The sequence below is a fragment of the Mirounga angustirostris genome, unplaced genomic scaffold (assembly GCF_029215605.1).
Source record: "Mirounga angustirostris isolate CCGP_5_RB_7025 unplaced genomic scaffold, mMirAng1.0.hap1 SCAF_11, whole genome shotgun sequence".
Classification (NCBI taxonomy): Eukaryota; Metazoa; Chordata; class Mammalia; order Carnivora; family Phocidae; genus Mirounga; species Mirounga angustirostris.
The window spans coordinates 125,877,292-125,898,480 of NW_026991719.1; the positions used below are offsets into that span (position 1 = coordinate 125,877,292).

A 21,189-nucleotide genomic window follows, 5' to 3' on the forward strand; every position below is an offset into this window, starting at 1 on the left:
AGTGGGTAGGCTATTCTTCTTAAAAGAGAAAAAGGAAACATACTCAAATGTAAGGTATAAATCTTAACTGCTTTCTAGTTTCCCTCTTCCCAAACAGCTATAAGAATCATTTGGGAAAAATCAGAATTTAGAATGGCTGTCTGATGACAACATTAGAGAACTGTTAATGTTTTTAGATTGCTCAGGGCACTGTGTTATATTGGAAAATGTCCTTATTTTTAGGATATGTATGCTGAAGTACTTAAGGATGAAATGTCATGATGTCTGCGAATTCCTTTCAAATGGTCAGCAAAAAGATATAAAAATGCACATCTCTAAATAGACCAAGCAAATATGTCAAAATGTTAACAATTGTTGAATCTAGGCAGTGGGCACACAGGCTTCACAGTAAGTAGAGAAAAAGATTTGGCTGAAATAAAGAATTTAACAGAAGGGATGGAAATAAAGTCTAGGAGATCTTCCAAAATTCAGAGCGAAAGAAAACAAAAGGAAAATATGAGAAGATTGAAACAGAGGACCAATATAAGAAGTCCAAAATTAAGCTGAAAGGAATCTCCATAAAAAAGAGAAAATGGAAAAATGAAACATATTTTTAAAAAAAGAGTTGACAACAGACAAAAGTATTCTGACTGAATGACCCCAGTATAATGAATGAAAAAGACACAACTCCAGACACATTCTCATGAAATTTCAAGACACCAAAGAAAAAGAAAAAAAATCCTAAAAATTTTCCAGGGAAGGAGAGAGAAAAGAAGTCCACCTACAAAAGAACCACAACAGATTGACATCAGATGTTTCTTCCATTAGTGAGTTTGCATGCTAGAAGACACTGGAAGCAGTGCCCTCAAAGTTAGGAGGAAAAATGATTTTCAACTTGGAATCTTATGCTCAGTCAATAGAATAGAAGAACAGAAGAAAAGCATTTCACACATGCAATGACTCAGAAGACTGTCTGTTACAATGCTTTTGGCTGCAAGTAACAGAAAAGCCAACTGAAACTGGCTTACACAGTAAGAAAATATATTCTTTCATATAACTGGAAGCCCAGAGCTGGGGCAGGCCCCAGATTCCTCCTGTCCCTCTGCTCCCCCATCCTTGGTGAGGAAATGCTGTTACTTCCTACTAAGTGAGGCACAGTACCTCAATCTGAGGTTACACCAGAGCTGCTAACAGCATCTTCCTGATTTACATCCAGTGAGGGAAATATAGTCTACCCTGAATGTACCATCAAAGCCCTTCCTGGGGCGCCTGGGTTGCTCAGTTGGTTAAGCGACTGCCTTCGGCTCAGGCCATGATCCTGGAGTCCCGGGATCAAGTCCTGCATCGGGCTCCCTGCTCAGCAGGGAGTCTGCTTCTCCCTCCGACCCTCATGATCTCTATCTCATTCTCTCTCTCAAATAAAAATCTTAAAAAAAAAAAAAAGCCCCTCCCTTCATTCTGAGTGGACCAACTGAGACCATAGGTCCAACCTTGATCAATAACAGTTGCTAAGGGAATGCAATGTGTGGAATGACTTAAGGATACTTGCTGGTGGTGGGAGTAAGGTAGAAAGGTGAATTATACCAGGGTTCTGTTGGGAATGGGTAAAGAGGGAATGGACATGAGTAAGCAACAAGAGTGTCCACTACAGTTTACACACCCTACCACGGTAAGTTATTTAAAGACGTATTCCAGAAAACAAGGAGTAAGCCATGTAAAAGACATGGCTTTTGGGAAACAGTGGCTCCAACCCAAGAGCTCAGGGAAAGGAAGATCCAGGCGGCAGCTGTGTACAACCTTAGAGAGCAAGTACTTGTCCAGGTTGCAGGAGGGGAACAGAGAGCTCTGAGTGGCATCTGTGAGAGGGGAAGGGGAGTTGATGACACAGAACTGCAAGAAAGAAACAGCATGGCTGAAAAGATTTTACAACAAGATCAGGGAATACTATTAAAGAACAAAAGGCAATCAGAAACAGTGGGAAGATCTGTACAAGAAAACCAAGGTCCAAATATGAAGCAGGTTAAACTGTGGCAAGGATTTTAAGCAGGTGATGGAGTCTAAGAAAAGAGGATCCAATTTACCTTGCTTGGTCATTCTCCTCTGAGTGGTCTAGCAACTGTGACTCCAGACCTATAAAGAAGGAAATGTAATCCTAGCATTTGTGACTTGGCCTCAGGGTAAACAATATTTACATATGTGTAACAGTATCAATGATGTTGACAGGTTTTCTTTCTTTTTTTTTTTTTTTTAAAGATTTTATTTATTTTTTAGAGAGCGAGCGAGAGAGAAACAGCATGAGAGGGGAGAGGGTCAGAGGGAGAAGCAGGCTCCCCGCTGAGCCGGGAGCCCGATGTGGGGCTCGATCCCAGGACCCTGGGATCATGACCTGAGCCGAAGGCAGACGCTTAACCATCTGAGCCACCCAGGCGCCCCGGCAGGTTTTCAACTTTAGAATTAACTTATGACCACTTGGATGTGGTTGCAGGGCAGAACACAGATGTTGAGAATAGTAAGAACTGATATGGTCAAGTGTAGCTTTTAGGAGGTAAAAGTGGGGAAAAGGTGGGAGGAAAAGCAGGGTCATTAGTATCCTCACCTTAACAGAAGGGAAGTGCCATGTGGACTAAAGTTGATGGAACAGGAACCACTGAAGTTACAGAGAAAATGTGAATATGAGTCTCAACATGGGAGGTGATGTATGCTAAGTCATCCTCTTTCATTTCAGGGAGTTAACATAAGTCCCCGAAGTTGGTAAATGAAGAAAGATGTATAAGCATATGATTTAATTTTGAAGGTAACCATCAAAGAAACTGAAAGCAGAAACAGTTAAAAGCTGTCATATCTGGGTTGTGGAACAGGAAGAGGAAGGGGTAGGCTGTTGTTGTCACCATAACCTGTTTTGAGACAAGTTATATTGTTATCGAGTGGCTGTAATATTTTGATAAAAACTCAAACCCTAAACAACCTAACCCTTCAATAGTTTCCTACTGCCTCTGACATTAATATAAAAAATCCTGCACTAGGGCACTTGGGCAGCTAAGTTGGTTAAAGCACCTGACTCTTGATTTCCACTCAGGTCATGATCTCAGGGCTGTTGAGATCCAGCCCCGAGCTGGGCTCTGTGCTCAGCGCGGTGTGCTTGAGATTCTCTCCATCCCTCTGCCCCTCCCCCTGCACAAGCACACTCACTCGCTCTAAAATAAATAAAATCTTAAAAAAAAATCCTGCACCGGGGCGCCTGGGTGGCTCAGTTGGTTAAGCGACTGCCTTCGGCTCAGGTCATGATCCTGGAGTCCCGGGATCGAGTCCCGCATCGGGCTTCCTGCTCGGCAGGGAGTTTGCTTCTCCCTTTGACCCTCCCCTCTCTCATGTGCTCTCTCTCTCAAATAAATAAATAAAATCTTAAAAAAAAAAAAATCCTGCACCTAGCCCATCAACCTGTCTCCCTGAATCACTGCCACCCACGCCCAATTCTGCTCCAGCCACATAGGGCTTCCTTAAGTGCCTCAGACAGCTAAGCTCCTCCCAGGCTCAGGGCCTTCACACATGCTCTTCTCCGTTAGGAAAACCCTCCTCCACTCTGCATCTTGCCCACTTCTGTTCACCCCTCAATTCTCTGCTTCAATACTGCCTCCTTAGCACAGGTTTCCTTATCCCTCCCAAGTTGGACTGTTTCCCTATTACTCATGATCATGGTGAATACCCCTCTCCCCACCCCCATCCCCCGCGTCCTTCAGAGCACTTAACCTGCTGTAATTACATAATTACTTGTCAATTATTTAAAGTCTGTCTCTCCCGCCAAACTTAAGTTCCATGAGGAAAGGTACCAATTTGTCTCAGTCATCCTACAGCCTGCCTGCTACAGTGCCTGAGGTACTGTAGACACCTAACTCCATCATGGAATGAATGGTTGGATGACAGCCTGATGAACTGCAGATCTTTCAGCACGGAGCAGCAAAGAATTCTGTACTTAAACTGAACTGTATTGGCCAGATGAAAAGTTACTAAATGTGGAACAATACCATCATTTAGAATTGAGTGTCACTATAACAAATAGTCCTATGAAATCAGGAGATGCAGGCACAGAGTGGAATCATCAGCACACAGCCATACCTGCCATTCGGCGCAATGAAAACACATAATCAATGGATATGCCCCTAATTAAATCGAGGCACAGACCTCAATGAAATGTCATGTACTCATCAAAAACGATGGGGTAAAGGGGTGACTGGATGGCTCAGTCGGTTGAGCACCGACTCTTGATTTTGGCTCAGGTCATGATCTCAGGATCATGAGATCAAGCCCCGTGTCAGGCTCCACGCTGGACATGGAGCCTGCTTAAGATTCTCTCTCTCGGGGTGCCTGGTGGCTCAGTCGATTAAGTGTCTGACTTTGGCTCAGGTCATGACCTCAGGGTTCTGGGATCAAGGCCTGTGTCAGGCTCCACACTCAGTGGGGAGTCTGCTTCTCCCTTTCACTCTGCCCCTCCCCCTGCTTGTGCTTGCTCTTTCTCTCGAATACATTTTTTAAAAATCTTAAAAAAATATTCTCTCCCCCCACTCACCCACACGCACTCTCTCTCAAAAAAAAAAATATATGATGGTGTAAAGACATTAGCCAGATGTTATCTGTAGGTGCCATGTTTATAGGCAATTCTTACTTTTCCTCTTTATTTTCTAAAAATTTTTTCCATTTAACAGATTATTATTTTTATAATTAGAAAATGCAGTTGAGGGACGCCTGGGTGGCTCAGTCAGTTAAGCACCAACTCTTGATTTTGGCTCAGGTCATGATCTCAGGGTCCTGGGATTGAGCCCCGCATCGGGCTCTGCACTCAGCAGGTAGTCGTCTACTTCAGGATTCTCTCTCTCCCTCTGTGCCTCCCCCTGCTCTCTCTCTCTCTCCAATAAATAAATGAATCTTTAAAAAAAAGAAAATGCAATTAAGTTATTTTTATCTTAGGGAAAGGTGGTGTTATCAATCTATTTTTACTGACATGGGTAGATATCTACAACCTACCATTGAGGAAGGAAGGCAAGTTACAACAGCACATGTTGTATAATCCTATTTATTTAAAACAATATGTATGCACAAGAGTGCATAAGGAAGACTCTAGAAGAATGTTTAAATGCCAACAACAAAGGTGACTTTTTTTTTTTAAAGATTTTATTTATTTATCTGAGAGAGAGAGAATGAGAGAGAGCACATGAGAGGGGGGAGGGTCCGAGGGAGAAGCAGACTCCCTGCTGAGCAGGGAGCCCGATGCGGGACTCGATCCCCGGACTCCAGGATCGTGACCTGAGCCGAAGGCAGTCGCTTAACCAACTGAGCCACCCAGGCGCCCAACAAAGGTGACTTTGACACTATTATTTACCAAGCAATTTATGTGGTATTAAAAGTATTCTCGGGGTGTCTGGCTGGCTCAGTTGGTGGAACATGTGACTCTTGGATCTCGGGGTTGTGGATTTGAGCCCCACACTGGGTGTAGAGATTACTTAAAAATAAAAAAATCTTGGGGCGCCTGGGTGGCTCAGTTGGTTAAGCGACTGCCTTCGGCTCAGGTCATGATCCTGGAGTCCCGGGATCGAGTCCCGCATCGGGCTCCCTGCTCGGCAGGGAGTCTGCTTCTCCCTCGGACCCTCCCCCCTCTCGTGTGCTCTCTTTCTCATTCTCTCTGTCTCAAATAAATAAATAAAATCTTTAAAAAAAAAAAAAATCTTAAAAAAAAAATAAAAAAATAAAAAAATCTTAAAAAGAAGTATACTTAAACAGCTTTAGTTGCATTACACTTTGCACGGATTCTACAGAACACTAAATGGGTTAATAAAAATATTTGATAGAATAATTTGAAGTAAGCTTTAAATGTCATTTTTTCTCCATTTATTGCACTTGTACTCTAGGGCTTTCTTTAGGCTCTTTCCCCACATACTGACTACTCAAGTGCTGACTGCTCCGATGTTTGTAGTTGCATGGTATAATGTACACAGGTGTTCTTAACCTTTTTCTGCCATGGACCCTTTGGGCTCTCTGGAACCCTCCCCTCAGAAGAATGTTTTGAAATGCATAAAATTAAATGCATAGAAATTGACTAACAACATATGTCGACATGGGTGCAGAGTAGTATGTGCTTCTTTAGGAAACCATTGAGTAATTAGGTCTAATAACTACCCTAGGTTTGAAGCATGACGAGAAAAAATGATGTTTCCAAAATATCTGTAACTGTAATGTGATAAGAAAGTATCTTTCATCTCTCTTGGTGATAAAGTCACAGGTACTCCTAATACTACCATAGTCTATGGCCCACATTTGTCACTGAAGGAAAACTGAATTTTCAGCGAGAGGTTAGTGAAAATCAAGATGAAGTATTTGTCCCATCCAAGGTCATGGAACCCATGGATTTTCAACCATGAGTCAGAACCCTTGGTCTAGGAAGATACAGACCAAATAGCAACAGCCGTTTTCTCCACGTGGTGGAATTCCCAGAGTGATTTTCATATGCATTTTCTGAATTTTCTGCAATGATGCTTTACTTGTGTAATTTAAAAATAAACAGCTTAATACTACATTTTTGTTTGTCTTGAACAACCTGGAAGAGTAGCTAAGAAATTTTAGACAGTTGCTTATAAGCTACATTTTTTATAGGGTAACCACTTAAAAAGACTTTCAACTTTCCCTAACTCCTTAAGTATTATGACGACTTTAATCATTCCTATGTTCTTACATGCCTAGAAAAAAATTCACTAGAATTATTTATTCTGGAGTTAAGCGGAACAGAAAGACAAACTGTCACAACTGCAGACGTTTGTCTGGTTTTTTTTGCCAAGTGTAATTCCACAAACAGCTGAAAATATTAGAGCAAATTAGTACTTAATATGGACTGATACCTTCTGCTGTTTACAAAAACACAAAAAACACACAAAAATTCATATTTTAAAATATATTATTAAATATGTATAGACAAATTTAAAATATAACTTATCAAAGTAACGTCAAAACTTAAGTACCACTAGAAGTCCCAGAAAAACCAAAATACTTTAATATTTTCAAAAATAATCCACATGTAGAAAGTCAGCTCATGCTTAAAAGTGCTCAAGCTTGTGTTTTAGCAATGTGGAATGTTGCAAAGAAGATGGGAACAAAGGGAAATGTGCATATCTCAGAAGCTTTCTTTGCTTTCTTTCAAATCTAAAAATAAAACCTTTGGACTGCCCTATTAATAAATCTAGAAAATGGATGCCTTTTTTTGTAGAAAGCTTTCACAAACAAAGAAATAAAAATATCTTCTTGGTTAATAGGACCAAAGGATGTAAACATAAACCAGATGTCAATCCCCATTTCTCTAAATTCCATTCTCCCTCTGGGCTCTGGTGGGGCTTCTGTTGTAAAGATGTTTCTACAGCACAAGGAGACATGTTGAATGAAGGTCTATACAGAGCAACACGGACCAAGCTCAAAAGCCAAATACTGAGCAAAAAGAATGAGCTGCGGAATGTAACACAGAGTAGGAAATCCTCCTGCGTATTTGTAAAAACAGTTTTGAATGTTATATATTATTATGTGTAACAGAGCATAAAGCTTGCATGGAGAGTATCCCCTTTGGGGGACAGGCTACCTCAGGGAGGCAGGGCAAGCAAGTGCAACTACGGCCTGGGATTTCACTGGACCCGTCACATTGGAATTCCACAGGAGGAGGAGGATGAAAATAGGGCAAAATGCTAACATTTCTTTTTTCTTTTTTCTTTTTTTTAATTTATTTGAGAGAGAGAGAATGAGAGCACGAGAGGGAAGAGGGCAGAGGGCGAAGCAGACCCCCTGCTGAGCAGGGAGCCCGATGCGGGACTCGATCCCGGGACTCCAGGATCATGACCTGAGCCGAAGGCAGTCGCTTAACCAACTGAGCCACCCAGGCGCCCAAAATGCTAACATTTCTGAAGTCTGAGTAGAAAGCACCTGAGTAGCTAACACGTGAGCAGAGTGGAGAGGGTAGGGAGGAAGAGGGCCAGGAGGACTGCGGGAAGGCAAGACCTCAAAGGCAGAAGGGTCAGAATGGCCTAAGGGAGGGCAGAGAAGTAGGCATGCAGAGATGAGGCAAAGAGGGCTCTGATCCAACCTCCTGGGCCCAGGCTTGTGGGGATTACAGTGGTGCCATCCATGGTGGCTCATCAGGGTGGACCTGGTCCTTGACAAAAGAGAGTGAGCTTGCTTATGCACTGCTTCCTTCACCATGAAAATCTTGGTAAAAATAAATAAATAAATAAAAATCAGAAGAACTAAGCAGTGAGTTTGGCACCAGAGTTGACTCTCACACCACCCAAGCTCCTGCCTTCCTCTCAGTATTGAGTATCAGAGAATGAAGTGTGTTGGAGAAGGGGAAGCCCTCTCCTTATGGTCTCCTGGGGCAGAAGTGGAGGGAAGGAAGGTTCCATAAAGAGACCTGAAGTGGGAGCCCTGGGGACCTGATGGGTAGGTGGGAAGTCAGCTCAGGGCAGATGGCCTTCAGAGCAGTGTGGGATGGAAAAGGGACAAGATGAACGGCCAGAGCTCCTCACATTGCCTTCTGGGGCTCAGGAACATCTCAGAATGTGATGCAACTTAGAAGGAAAGCGGAGCCTATGTGGCACAGCTGGTGTGGTGTGTCTGATTTCCTTCCAGCACACTCTGCAAACAAAAATGCTCCTTGCCCTCAGGCCTGGCTTGCTGCACCTGTCTCATCTCTGAGACCCAGCCCACCAGTTCTCTCTTGTCTGAGCCTCTGAACATGCTGGTCTCTCCCCAACTCATACCTTCTCCTGGACTAGCTAATGTTGCCTTACCGTTCAGGTTTTGGAGGTCACTTTTCAAAGAAGTCTCTTCCCTGACCTCACTTCCAAGTCTAGGTGGGACCCCTCTAACATTTATGTGCTCCCTTAGTGGTCAGTATTCTTCCATCATAGCCTTCAGCCCCCTGTAAAGAAACAGTCTGTTTGCCTATCTGTATCTTCCTTTAGATCAGAAGATAGCTGAGGGTAATCCATAGCATCTAGTACAGTGAATGACATAATATATGCTAAATTGGTATAGGGTAAAGTAATCAAGTATTGCTCTATAAAGAGTACAAGAATCAAAGAGAAATGAAGCAAGAGCAATCTGGTCCTGAATACTTCCAGGACATAACTTACGCATATTACAATACAAATAAGACAGAAGGTCCAGCAGCTTCAGGATACTTCAACTCTGAGTCCTAAGGAGCCACTGCAACTTAGTACCAAAATAAAAATGCTCCATTTTCTTAAAAATTCACAAATGAGAATTGGCTGAAATTCCCCTTGTCAAATAAAGCATCGTGCCTCATAGGCTCTGCTCACATGAGGTCACATCTGATGAAAGGGAAGCTTGTGAAGTTTTGCTTTCTAGCGCTAACTGCTAAAAATTATTTCTTCCTAGCCTAACTAACAGCTCTCTAGTCTCTACAAATAGCACCGCAGCCATAAATTTGTGTGCTCATCTACTCAAATGTAGTCTTTTCTTTAAAACTATGCAATTAACAGGACACCCTGATTTAGCACTATCTCTTCAAGTTTAAAATGCATATACCCGGGGCGCCTGGGTGGCTCAGTTGGTTAAGCGGCTGCCTTCAGCTCAGGTCATGATCCCAGGGTCCTGGGACTGAGCCCCGCATCAGGCTCCCTGCTCAGCGGGAAGCCTGCTTCTCCCTCTCCCTCTGCGTGCCTCTCTGCCTACTTGTGCTCTCTCTCTGTCAAATAAATAAAATCTTTAAAAATAAATAAATAAATAAAGTAAAATGCATATACTCTTTGACCCAGCAAGTCCCACATCTAGGAATTTCTTCTACAACCCTTAAAAAGAATGATATGGCTCTATAGAAACTGATATCAATCTCCAAGATACATTAACTAAAAACACACACTCACCCTTGTTTGTGTGTACATGCCCACAAAATATATAAACACAATTATGAAATAGATAATAACATGAGGTATCTAGAATAGTCAATTTCATAGAAACAGAAAGAGAGGGTAGTTACCAGGTGGGGGAGGGGGAATAGGGAGTTAGGGTTTAATGGGAGATGGTTTCAGTTCTGCAAGATGAAAAGGATTCTGGAGACATATAATGGGGACGGTTGCGCGCACACACACACACACACACACACACAGTTAATAAGAAACTGATAATGATGGCTGCCTCCAGGGAGAAAAATGGGTATTTGGGGACAGGGTGGCAAGGAGCTCTTTAACCATATAACCTCCTATACAACCTTTTTCATTCTGTACTATATACCCATTTTTAAAAATCCATTAAAAAACCCCAGCCTTATACAAGAAGCTTTTTCCTTAATCATAAGTCATTTATACCCTTTCTCTAAATAAAAAATATTTTTTCAATCCAAATCAGGATTCCACTTCAGTTTTAAGGTTATTTATTAGATTTAAATGATGCAAGTTGCAAAAAATTACTTTTTACCTAAGAATATATTCACCAAAAGCCTGCCTTTATTTTTATGAACTATTATAGAAATGCTTCAAAATCATCACAGAAGAAAATTACCATTTTTATCAGTACACAACTTTTATTCCATCACAACTGAGCTAGCTGAATATAGAACTGTTTCAACAGCAAAAAGCCCTCATCATAATTCAAGACAAAAATCAGCCTGCAATTACATGAGTTAGGAAACAAATGATGCTTATGTTGCAGTCTACTCTAAGCTCTCACTTCTGTGTCAGAATCTAAAACACACACACACACACACACACACACGCACTCACGCACACCCTCCGATTCCTCCTAGTTTATCCAAAACCTACTTTGTGAAGATCCACTATTTTCTTGAGTCTTCTGGAATGAGCACCGTAGCCGTTGCCACTGTTACTGCAACCTCTGTGGCCCTGCCCCGAGTCAAGGAGGAAGCAGCCCTTGCAGGGCCCCACACTGCCCCTGCCTCGAATCAGGGCTCAAGTACTTGTTGGGTGAATGAATAAATGATTATATGCTGACCAGCTTGCCATCAAGTCTCACAAAGAAAGACTTCAGAAAGAAAAAAGTAGGAGATGCTTTGCTTACTTGAAGTCAACATATGGTAAAGGTGAAGACCAGATGACTGAATCACCAAATGGCTATGACACGACTGGGTAAGTGGGGAACGCATCCCTACCCAAATTTCAATACAAAAACAAGCATTTTTATAACCATAGGAAAAACACAGGACAACTTACCTATAAGATTCTTTTGTATAGATCAATATAGTACATCAAGTTTTTTTAAGAAGAAAAATATATAGATGAATACTGACATGTCCTTAAGGTAGGAAAGGACTTTCTAAGTATAAAAGCAAAAGAAAAAAATCCTAACAGAAATTTTATACATCAGGGGCGCCTGGGTGGCTCAGCCGGTTAAGCATCTGCCTTCGGCTCAGGTCATGATCCCAGGGTCCTGGGATCGAGTCCCGCATCAGGCTCCCTGCTAAGTGGGGAGTCTGCTTCTCCCTCTGCCCCTCCCCCTGCTTGTGCTCTCTGTTTCTCTCTCTCTCGCAAAAATAAATAAATAAAATCTTCAAAAAAAAATTTTTATACATCAAAAAAGACAAGCAGAATCAAAAGATATACGACAAGGTAGGAAAAATATTTGCATGATGACAAAGAGTATCCTTAATACAAGTTCTTACAAATCAACTTAAAAACAAATATCCTGATGGAAGAACAAATGCAGAACACCAACAGGCAAGCAATTCACAAAGACCAAATGCAACTGGCTGATGATTACTGAGGTTCAGCCTCAGTAATAACCCAAGGAGCACAAATTTAAAAGATGGGCATCCAATTCTGGGAGGGTCTGGGAAGTGGCACTTTCTCAGACTGTCATGGGAACTGAGACAGCCATCTTGGAAGGCGACGTGGTGGTATCCATCAGCAATTCCAAGTCTAGGCAGCTGTTCTTCAAAAAGACTGGCACATGAGGAAGTTCAATCCAGTACCATCTTTAATAGCGAACAACTGGGAAAGCCAATAGGGGGACAATGCATGACAGTTTAAGTCAGCACCAGATCACACTGCCATTTAACAGAAATGAGGCAGAGAGAAACATATCACAAGGACAGATGCAGAATATGTATAATATCATCCTCATTTTGTTAAAACAAAATGTGCATATTTGTATAGCCTAAGAAGATTCAGAAGGATCTACATTAATAGTGGTTACTCTGGGTAGTGAGCATGGAGAGTAACGGGAAGTTTTCATCTTTTTACGTGGTATACTTTAAAATGGTTTGTTTTCTATAAAAGCATGCATTATTTTTATAATTTCTTAAAAAAGGAAAAGAAGGGGGCGCCTGGGTGGCTCAGTTGGTTAAGCAACTGCCTTTGGCTCAGGTCATGATCCTGGAGTCCCGGGATCGAGTCCCACATCGGACTCCCTGCTCAGCGGGGAGTCTGCTTCTCCCTCTGATCCTCCCCCCTCATGCTCTCTGTCTCCCATTCTCTCTCTCAGATAAATAAATAAAAAATCTTAAAAAAAAAAAGTAAAATTAAAAAAAAAAGGAAAAGAAGAAAAATAATAAGATATCAAACACTTATCTAGTAAAGACAGGTTCTGTCCTTGGGAGAATTCCCTGCAAAGTTTCTTGAAGCTCAAATGGCTGTCTTTTCCACTCATAATAGACTTTTTTTTTAAATCTCTCTTCCTTTCTACATTTCTTAGAAGAAACTATATAGAGTGACCAGTACCTGTTTTATAAAATCCATTCATAATCTGAGAAAAAGACTATTAAAAACATAAACCACCCCCAGGCCTAACATCTACCAGAAGAAACCCATTCACTGCCCATATTACATTTAGTCCACACAGTTTCTGAGACAATGCACAAAGCATCAGCCACACAACTCCCACCAGCATAAATACGTGGTGTACAAAGAACGTCCTGTCAGCAGGGCCCAGAGTACACCCCACAGCAATAAAGGAGAAATGACAATTTGAGTCACAGGATCAGGACTGGAACCAAATTTGGGACTTGGAGGCAGTGCAATGCTCTTCACTTCCTTCCACACCTTCTATTCTCCTTTACCCAAACCCTGCCCCTTCCACAGTCCCCTATTAGGCTATGTTATGGATATCCACAAAGCTTCAGACTGAGGTATCAGAAACCAGCAGAGAGACACAACAAAGTGCTACCTGGGGGTCTCAGCTGCAATCACAATGGCAGCATATGTATAAACTCACATTTTTTCTTAGGAAAAGGAATGGAAAAATTCAATTAGTACGTTCTGCCTTACCACATGGAATGTTTGAAATCCAGGTGTCAAAACATCAAATGTGGAGTGACCACTGATTTTAAAAAAGCTTGAGATATTGAGCCTGACAGTTGAGAAATTAAGGAACCACTCATTTTTACAAAATTAAAGTCCACACAATGGCACCAAAGTAGCCAAAAGTGTGGCTTATAGAGCACCTGAGTGTCAGACCTCATATGGCTTGGATCCTCAGCTTTTCAAAAGGCATTCATTCTGCTCTAGAGTCTCAAGAGCCAGACCTGTGTCTGGGTGCTCTTTAGTTCCGGGGAAGGAGAGTAGCAAGCACAGCCATTAGCCACGGGCTCTGCTGTTCTGTGACAGCTTTCAGGAAGCCATCCTTCTAGGGGACCACACACCAGTTCCCATATCTGAAAATGTTTTACCACTGCTCACTAACATTGACCAGGAAGTCATTTACCCAAAACCAAAGCAAACAAAGCACCATGCTGAAGACCGCTAGGCAACAGCAGCAGTGGCAGGTGAAGAGCTCAGTCAAAGCGCTCTCAACTCAGCTGACCTGCTTCAAGGTGAACTGAAGTTGCAGATCACCAGTTCCGGCTCTAATCTGACTCCCGCCCCCAGATCACGCTGTGGCTACCAAGTAACCCTACCCAAACTGACCTTTCAGGGCTCAGGGAAGTGACTTTTTTTTATTATATGGCACAGTTTGGCACAGTTATATCTTTAGTCCTTGGGGTACTTTTATACTGTCCAAGAGTAGTACATCTTGTTTTTTTTTCCTTTTTTTTTTTTTTTAAAAACAGATGGCCAAACCAGGACATATACTAAAAAAAAAAAAAGGAAGGTTACTTACCTGAGCCCTAACATTCCAGCTACCATGGAATCCTGTTGGAGCTGGTCTACAGAAGCAAGATGTATTCTGGGGAGTCACATGTCACATCAAAGCAGGAACTGGTGAGTCTGTATTTTTATGGAGCCTAAAACAAAGAAAATCGTAAGTTGAAAGCCCCCATTGTGCTGCACGACCTTTTTCCCAGGGCTATTTGGGACATTTTGAAGATAAACATATAGACAAAGTACTATGCTATTTCCCAGCTTACCTACTAGAAACAAGGATAAACCGCAAATTACTAGCACATAACACACAGTACTAAAATAAAGATTCATGTGTGTTAGAATCGACACTATCACAAGTCTTGTCACCTCTGAGGGACACTTTGGCACTATAAAGCATACTGTTAGTGGTGATCCCTGGTAAGTATTCCTTGCACTATGTCATACAGAAGTACTCAGGGAGAGAAAACATGTTCAAGAGAACATGCAACATCAAAATGTCATCCCCAAAAGAACACGTGAAATCCAGAGGCAAAGTTGGCCTTCTTTTTCAAGCAGCTGAATTTGAAATGAGCTGTTGTAACATCACTTAAAGGAGCTTTAACCCTGAGAGAGAGGGGGAAAAAAAAGCAGCACCAACAGAAACCAAAAGCCCTGGGAGATCCAAAGCCCTCCTCCAATATATGCAAATCTGTTTCAGAGCAATCACTTTTAAGCCTCTCAGATCAGTTAAATCACAATGTTCAACAAACTAAGTTATTAGTTTGATAGTTTCTCTTCTGCTTTTGAATACATTCAAAAGAAGACTTTTGTCATTACATTTTTCATCAAGATAACATCATTTCCTTGTTAAAACCTAAACTGCCCCATATTAGCTAATCTCTGGTTAGCTTGCTGGCCCAAGAGCAGCACTTTCACCTTTAGACTAAAAAAACCTAGAATATACAACTTAGAGACTATTCACACAATTACTCATGTAATTAAACCCAGAGGAAGGGCAACACCAACCAAGTCTTTTACAGCTGGTCTGTAACTACCAGGATGGTACCTAGAGTTATCTATTGAGGTGCAGTGAGGCCTTACAATTCCCTGAAACAGTCAAGTCATAGAATGCTTTGAAATCCAGAAGTCAAGGTAACAGTACTACTGTTAGCTATATAATAAAAATCATACCCAGTATCCTGGCTGGGAGGCCCTGGCAAAGCTACAACTTCTCACAGCCACGGTTTGTTTTTTTACTTGTAAACTGAGGGAGCTGGACTAAGGGTTCCTTCCAGCTCTGAAATTTTAAGATCTTTGATTAACTCAAGATTTACAGAAAAAAGAGCAAGCAAATGAAAGCAGTTAAGCGAAAACCCAATAAAACAGTAATGTGCAGCTCCATATATATGATGCCCCCAGCTCCTAGGCAAGGAAGACAAGTAAACCCTTCCTAAGGCTTGCTCCGGAGAGTTCAGACATCTGCAGGAACTGCTAAACAGCCATGGTGAGGACACCTTCATATGCCAGCAGACCCAACGTAAGTATGCCCTGAAGAAGTTATAAAGGTCAAGGCTTTATTCTTGAGTAGAATGGCCACACACACCCCCTCTGATTTGGGAATGGGGATGCCCTGCCTGCCACCAAATTCCCACTCCCACTCAGTTTCCCCAACACCATACCTACCATCAAAAATGGCAGAACCAAGTATTTAAGTAATAGCATGCAAATCAAGATTTCAATAAGAAAAGGTTCCTTGCAAGAGAAAGGCAGAAGAGAACAGATAAAGGCAGAAGAGCATAACTTTGTGTAACTGAGCCCAAGGAAGGAAGAAGAACCCATTCACATCTGTCCTACTGGAAACGAGATAAAGGCATAGTAGTCACAGTGGTGACAACAGCAATCTGACTGGAAAAGCCTGGTACAGAAGAATTGAGGACAAGGTCCTTCCGTTGAAGCAGAAATAATGCTCTACCCAAGAAAAAAGATTGTGTCTGCCAGCCACATGAGGCTGGTCTGCATGCATGTCACCACAGCAGAGGGTGGTGAAAACATGCAGGTGTCCTGCTGCACTCCCTGGAACTCAGCACCAGTCTAGGACTGTGTTTCCCCCACCCCTCCATCCCCATGCCCTTAAAAAACTACAGTTGATCCTTGAACAACACAGGTTTGAACTGTTCGGGTCCACTTATATGCTGATTTTTTTCAGTATAGTACTGTAAATGTATTTTCTCTTCCTTATGATTTTCTTAATAACACCTTTATTGTGTTTAAGAATACAGTATATACTACACATAACATACAAAATATACATTAATCGACTGTTTAAGTTAATAATAAGGCTTCTGGTCAACACTAGGCTATTGGTAGTTAAATTCTGGGGGGGGGGAGTCAAAAGTTATACGTGGATTTTCAACTGCATGGGGGTGAGAGGTCGCGGCCCCCAATCCCTGCATCATTCAAAGGTCAACTATAGTTACTACAAATGTCAAACATTTTCTGGGATTCTCTCCTCCTCATAGATAACTCAGGCAGCCTGGTGACAAACTGCCCTTAGCCAATTAAAAGATTTCCACTGATATTCACCTTTATAAACGATCAGGACACATCATTTATCATGCAAACAGTCCCAGGCAGGTACATTAGTGGTGGAAACTGGACTGGAGTAAGGAACTAACAATTTTGCTTCTGCTCTTCTCTATTTCAGGTTAAAGAAGCAAGCTTCTCGTTCAATGCCCACATAGGGGACGGAGTATTCGGGTGGGGGCAACATCATATTGGACTTATCTAGCCAAACTCCACAGTTTCTTTTTGTCAAACTCCAGTTTGCCTCTCCACCCACTCTAGCTTTGGCCACACAGAGGCAGGGTAAACGGGCAACAATGACTCTGGTTAGAAATTGCAAATAGAATGCAAAATTGTATTCTAACCCTCCCAATACATAAACAGCACAAAAGTCGAGGAGAGTTTCACTGCATCATGCTCTGTCAGGTAAAATAAAGACCTGGTACTGTAGGTTTAAAGCATTCCAGGCACATTTGTAACAAGAAACAGGACGGTGTGATAGCCTGTAATAGCAAGAAAGCCATAGGTTTCTTCAAGCTGTTAGAACATACTGACTTCAGATGCCACCAGGCACTTTTCAGAGAAACTATTCTGGAAGCTGCCTGTGCTGTTTAAAAGGCTAGAGGTGGGGCGCCTGGGTGGCTCAGTCATTAAGCATCTGCCTTCAGCTCAGGGTCATGATCCCAGGGTCCTGGGATCGAGCCCCACATTGGGCTCCCTGCTTGGCGGGAAGCCTGCTTCTCCCTCTCCCACTGCCCCTGCTTGTGTTCCCTCTCTCGCTGTGTCTCTCTCTCTGTCAAATAAATAATAAAATCTTTAAAAATATATAAAATAAAAGGCTAGAGATATGATGAACAGCTAACTGGAGGGGCACCCGAGGAGGCAAATGCATTGCCAATGATGCAAAACAGAGTCCTCATCCTGTCATGTCATAGGCTGAGATGCACAAACCTTGGAATCTTTGTGAAGTGAGGCTTGTGCATCTGTGTGTGTGGATAGGAATGTACCTCAGTGATCTGCCACCAAGCTGACATGCCACAAATGGGTATCTGTGGCAACTTATTTAACCAACTGTACTCTACTAGATTGACTATGTTCCTTAAGGTTCTCCTGTGTCCAGGTAAGAAAATAAAAGCAAGTGTTTCCCGGGCTTCCTGACTGGGATTTGAAATAGAAGTCATAAAAAGCCCATAAATAAGCCTATTCCCTAAGTCCCTGGTGGAAATTCCTAAAAGACCGAAGAAACCTAGACACCGTTTTATTTTTCTTTTTAAATAAGGATCCAGCATATTTCAAAAGACCCAAGAGGTCAGCTTAATCTTGTTGTTAACTGAAATCGCTGAGATCCAGATGAAAATTCTGGCCATGAAACACGAATTTCTTTTCAAGTAATAATTGCCTACTAACAACACTGAATTTTACTACCACGGCACAAATAACCTTCATTTTTCTGGTATAACAAAACACCTAAAACTTGTCAGAGTCTTGCAAAGTCTAAGCCACCTGGCATCACGCGCTGCTAGATTTGCTTCCACCATCACCAACCACCCCCCTGAATTCGATCCTACCATCTCACAATTTGGGGTACTGATCCCACACAACAGAGACACAACGTGTGAATGGCTCTGCAGAGTCCATTCCTGTTCCTGGAAAAAGAACCAGAAGCACACATTTGCCTGACCATGAGTCAGGAATATCACTTTTGTGGTGGAGCCCATCTCTGCTGTGACCAATCCACAACGAACACACGACTCAGGCGACCACCACAGAGGTAGGTATTCCAGAGCAAGCTTTCCCAACCTCGGGTCCACTTAAGCAAGGTCATTAACGGTCTCCTCTGTGAAAGCAATTTTTTTAGACTCTTTACGATGACATTAAGTCTTCAGGGCAAAACCACAGAAACATTGCCACACCACGTAAAAGTCACCTGAGTTTCAGTTTGGGTAATTCAGTTATAACCAAACTAAAAGAAAATAAACTTTCAGGGGCAATTGACAGGAACCACAGCGATGCGATGAACTTGGCCCATCTGGTGATGATCATCTTGAGCAGGGCGCGCTCCAGAACTATAGGAGCCGGTTACATACTATGTCCCACTCCACTTATGTAACTAGAAGATCTCCGGCGAAGGGGGGCGGGGAGGATGGGAGGGCGCTCACATTCTGAGGCCACGGAACCCCCCAAAGACCCTGGGGGCGCACTCCCACCGAAGAGCCTCTAGTGCTCCCGGACACACAGTCCCCTACCTAAGGTTCATGATGGGAACTATAACCGCCTCTTTATGATGAGTTGTGGGACCAGGAACACAATGTCTAGTCCCTTTTGTGGGTGGACAATAATTCCCACCTACTTGTTCCTGCTAGAGGGGAAAGGAGATGGTGGACCGACTCGCTCGCAGTGGGGGCAGAAAGTCATGGAATGGGCGAGAAGGAGGGGGAGGCAAAGCCTGGAGATGGGGGTGAGAGCACAGGAGCCCTTGTGGCGCACTCTCCCGACGGGAGGCGGACTGCGCACGCGCGCCAGTGGGGGGGGGCCGAGTAACGGCAGAGGGGGCGCGCGAGGGAGGGAGAGGGGAGAGCGCGATCCAGGGAGAGGCCGGGGCGGCGGGCGCGCGACGACGCCGCGGGCCCGAAGCCCCGAGAAGGGCACGACGCGCGCGCAGCCCCGACAGGCAAAACCCCGGCGACAGGGGCGCCCGCGGGGCCGGGGGCCGGGATGCGCGCCGGAGGCGGGAGGGAGGGGGGCGTCAGGCGAAGTCGGCCCTGGGAGACCGCGCCGAGGACGGTCACCGCGAGCGCGGGTGACGGGCCGAGGGGGGAGCCGTCACCGGCGGCGGCGGCGGGAGGGGGAGGGTAGAGAGGAGGGACGCCATCCGCCAGCCGTGTCGCCCGACCCCGCGGGCCCCTCCCGCGCCACGTCCCGCCCCTACCCTCCGCCCCCCGGCAAGGGTCCCCGCCCGCGGCCGCGGCGGTCCCACTCACAGTCTCTCCTCCTCGCCTCCTCCTCCTCCTCCGCTCGGCGCGGCAGCGGCGGCGGCGGCCATTTTCCGGACGGCTTTTACCACAGCCCTCTCTCTGAGAGGAGGGAGCGCGCGCGCCGCCGACGCCGGGACCCCGCACGGCCGACGTCGCGCCCCGCCCTCCCGGCCGGCTTGCGCGCTGCTGCACCTGCGCGCCCGCGCCCCGCCCCCGGCACCGCCGCGAGCCCTCCTGCCATTGGGTGCGACGACCAGGGTGGGGCGGGGTCTCGGTGATGATGCTACCAATTGGCTGGAGTTTGTGTCCATTCCGGCTAGGGAAAAGGGGGTGGAAACCCTGTCCAGCTCCCGATTGGTTGCCATCGACCGTCATTTGGGGAAAAGAGGCGGCTAGGGCGCGGAGGGGCTGGTTTAGTGGGAGGAATTTGAATATTAAGGATTAATGGGCCCTTGCGGATGCTGGGGCAAGTGAAGGCCTCGACTCCGCACGCCTGCTTTGCGTGGCCCTCCTGGGCCATTGACCCGCTGTACACAAACGCACAAACTACGCTGCTGTAAGAGTTTCACCGCACCTGTATTTTCTCGGTATCACCACCTTCACTAGAAGCAGCAAAGTTGCCTACCCTGGAGCCTGACGTTCCAGACAACGGACCTTCGTTTCAGGGGCCTACCCATTGCATTCTTTCATCTGAGCCTGCTGTGTGCCGTGTGCTACACTCTCATGGGGTCAGGGAATAATTAACAAATCACAGCCGTGGCCTTCCTGAAACTCTGGCGGGAGAAGACGGTGCATGCCCAAGGCTGCAACGAGATCTGTCATTGTTGTATCAGATGGTTTGGTGGAGGTGTGGAGAAGGGGCAATGAGAGCACAAAGGAAGCAGCACTTAGCTCTGCCAGCTCTAACACCTGCTAGAAAAGGTGATTTGGGAGCTAAGATCCAGCAATTCTGTGTCAGAAAAATAAGAGTGTGGGAAAAGTTTTATCCAATGGGGTGTGCAGGACAGGACTATTTCTCAAGGCAACCTTAATCTGATTCCACCTATCATCCAATTCATCCAATGCTCCTTGTACTGGTTCTATGCTTAACAAGGAACCTTCTAATTCTGATTTGCCACCTCCCCCCTTCATTTATTAAATACCTGTTATGTCAGGCACTGTTCCAGTTTCTGGATTCACAGTACCAAACAAGACAGTAAACTAACATCCTTGTGGCAAAGATTCATACTAAGCATACAGATAAGTATATAATGTCACATAGTGATAAGGGCTTTGATACAGATAAAGCAAGGGTGAAGGGGGTGCTATTTAGATATCTATAGGCTTTTGCCCTCATTTTATTCCCCCATATGGACATCTGGGGAGAGAACATTCCAGGCAAGTTCAAAGGCCCTGAGGTTATACTATGCCTGGCATGTTGGGAAGAAAGCTTACGTGGCTAGAGAAAAGTAGGGTGTGCGGTTGGAGAGGCAGCTAGAGCCACCATGGGAACTGGGAGCTTCTTCTGGGTTGAGAAGCCCTCGGAGGATTTTGAACTGAGAGTTAACATCATCAGATCCATGTTGTAGGTGCAGTGTGGCGAACTGCCCGTGGAGAAACAAAACTAGGAACAA

The 21,189-nt window shown here is 44.2% G+C and overlaps 1 protein-coding gene across 1 annotated transcript in view; it reads right to left on the reverse strand.

The window, feature by feature from the left end:
• Positions 1 to 19,738, reverse strand: part of MECP2 (methyl-CpG binding protein 2) — a 61,847-nt gene extending 42,109 nt beyond the window's left edge. Inside the window, exon 1 of the mRNA XM_045884228.3 lies at positions 19,583 to 19,738. Coding sequence (XP_045740184.1) covers positions 19,583 to 19,644 — 62 coding nt within the window. The 5' untranslated portion in view covers positions 19,645 to 19,738. The remainder of the gene's footprint in view (positions 1 to 19,582) is intronic.
• Positions 19,739 to 21,189: the final 1,451 nt, after the last annotated feature.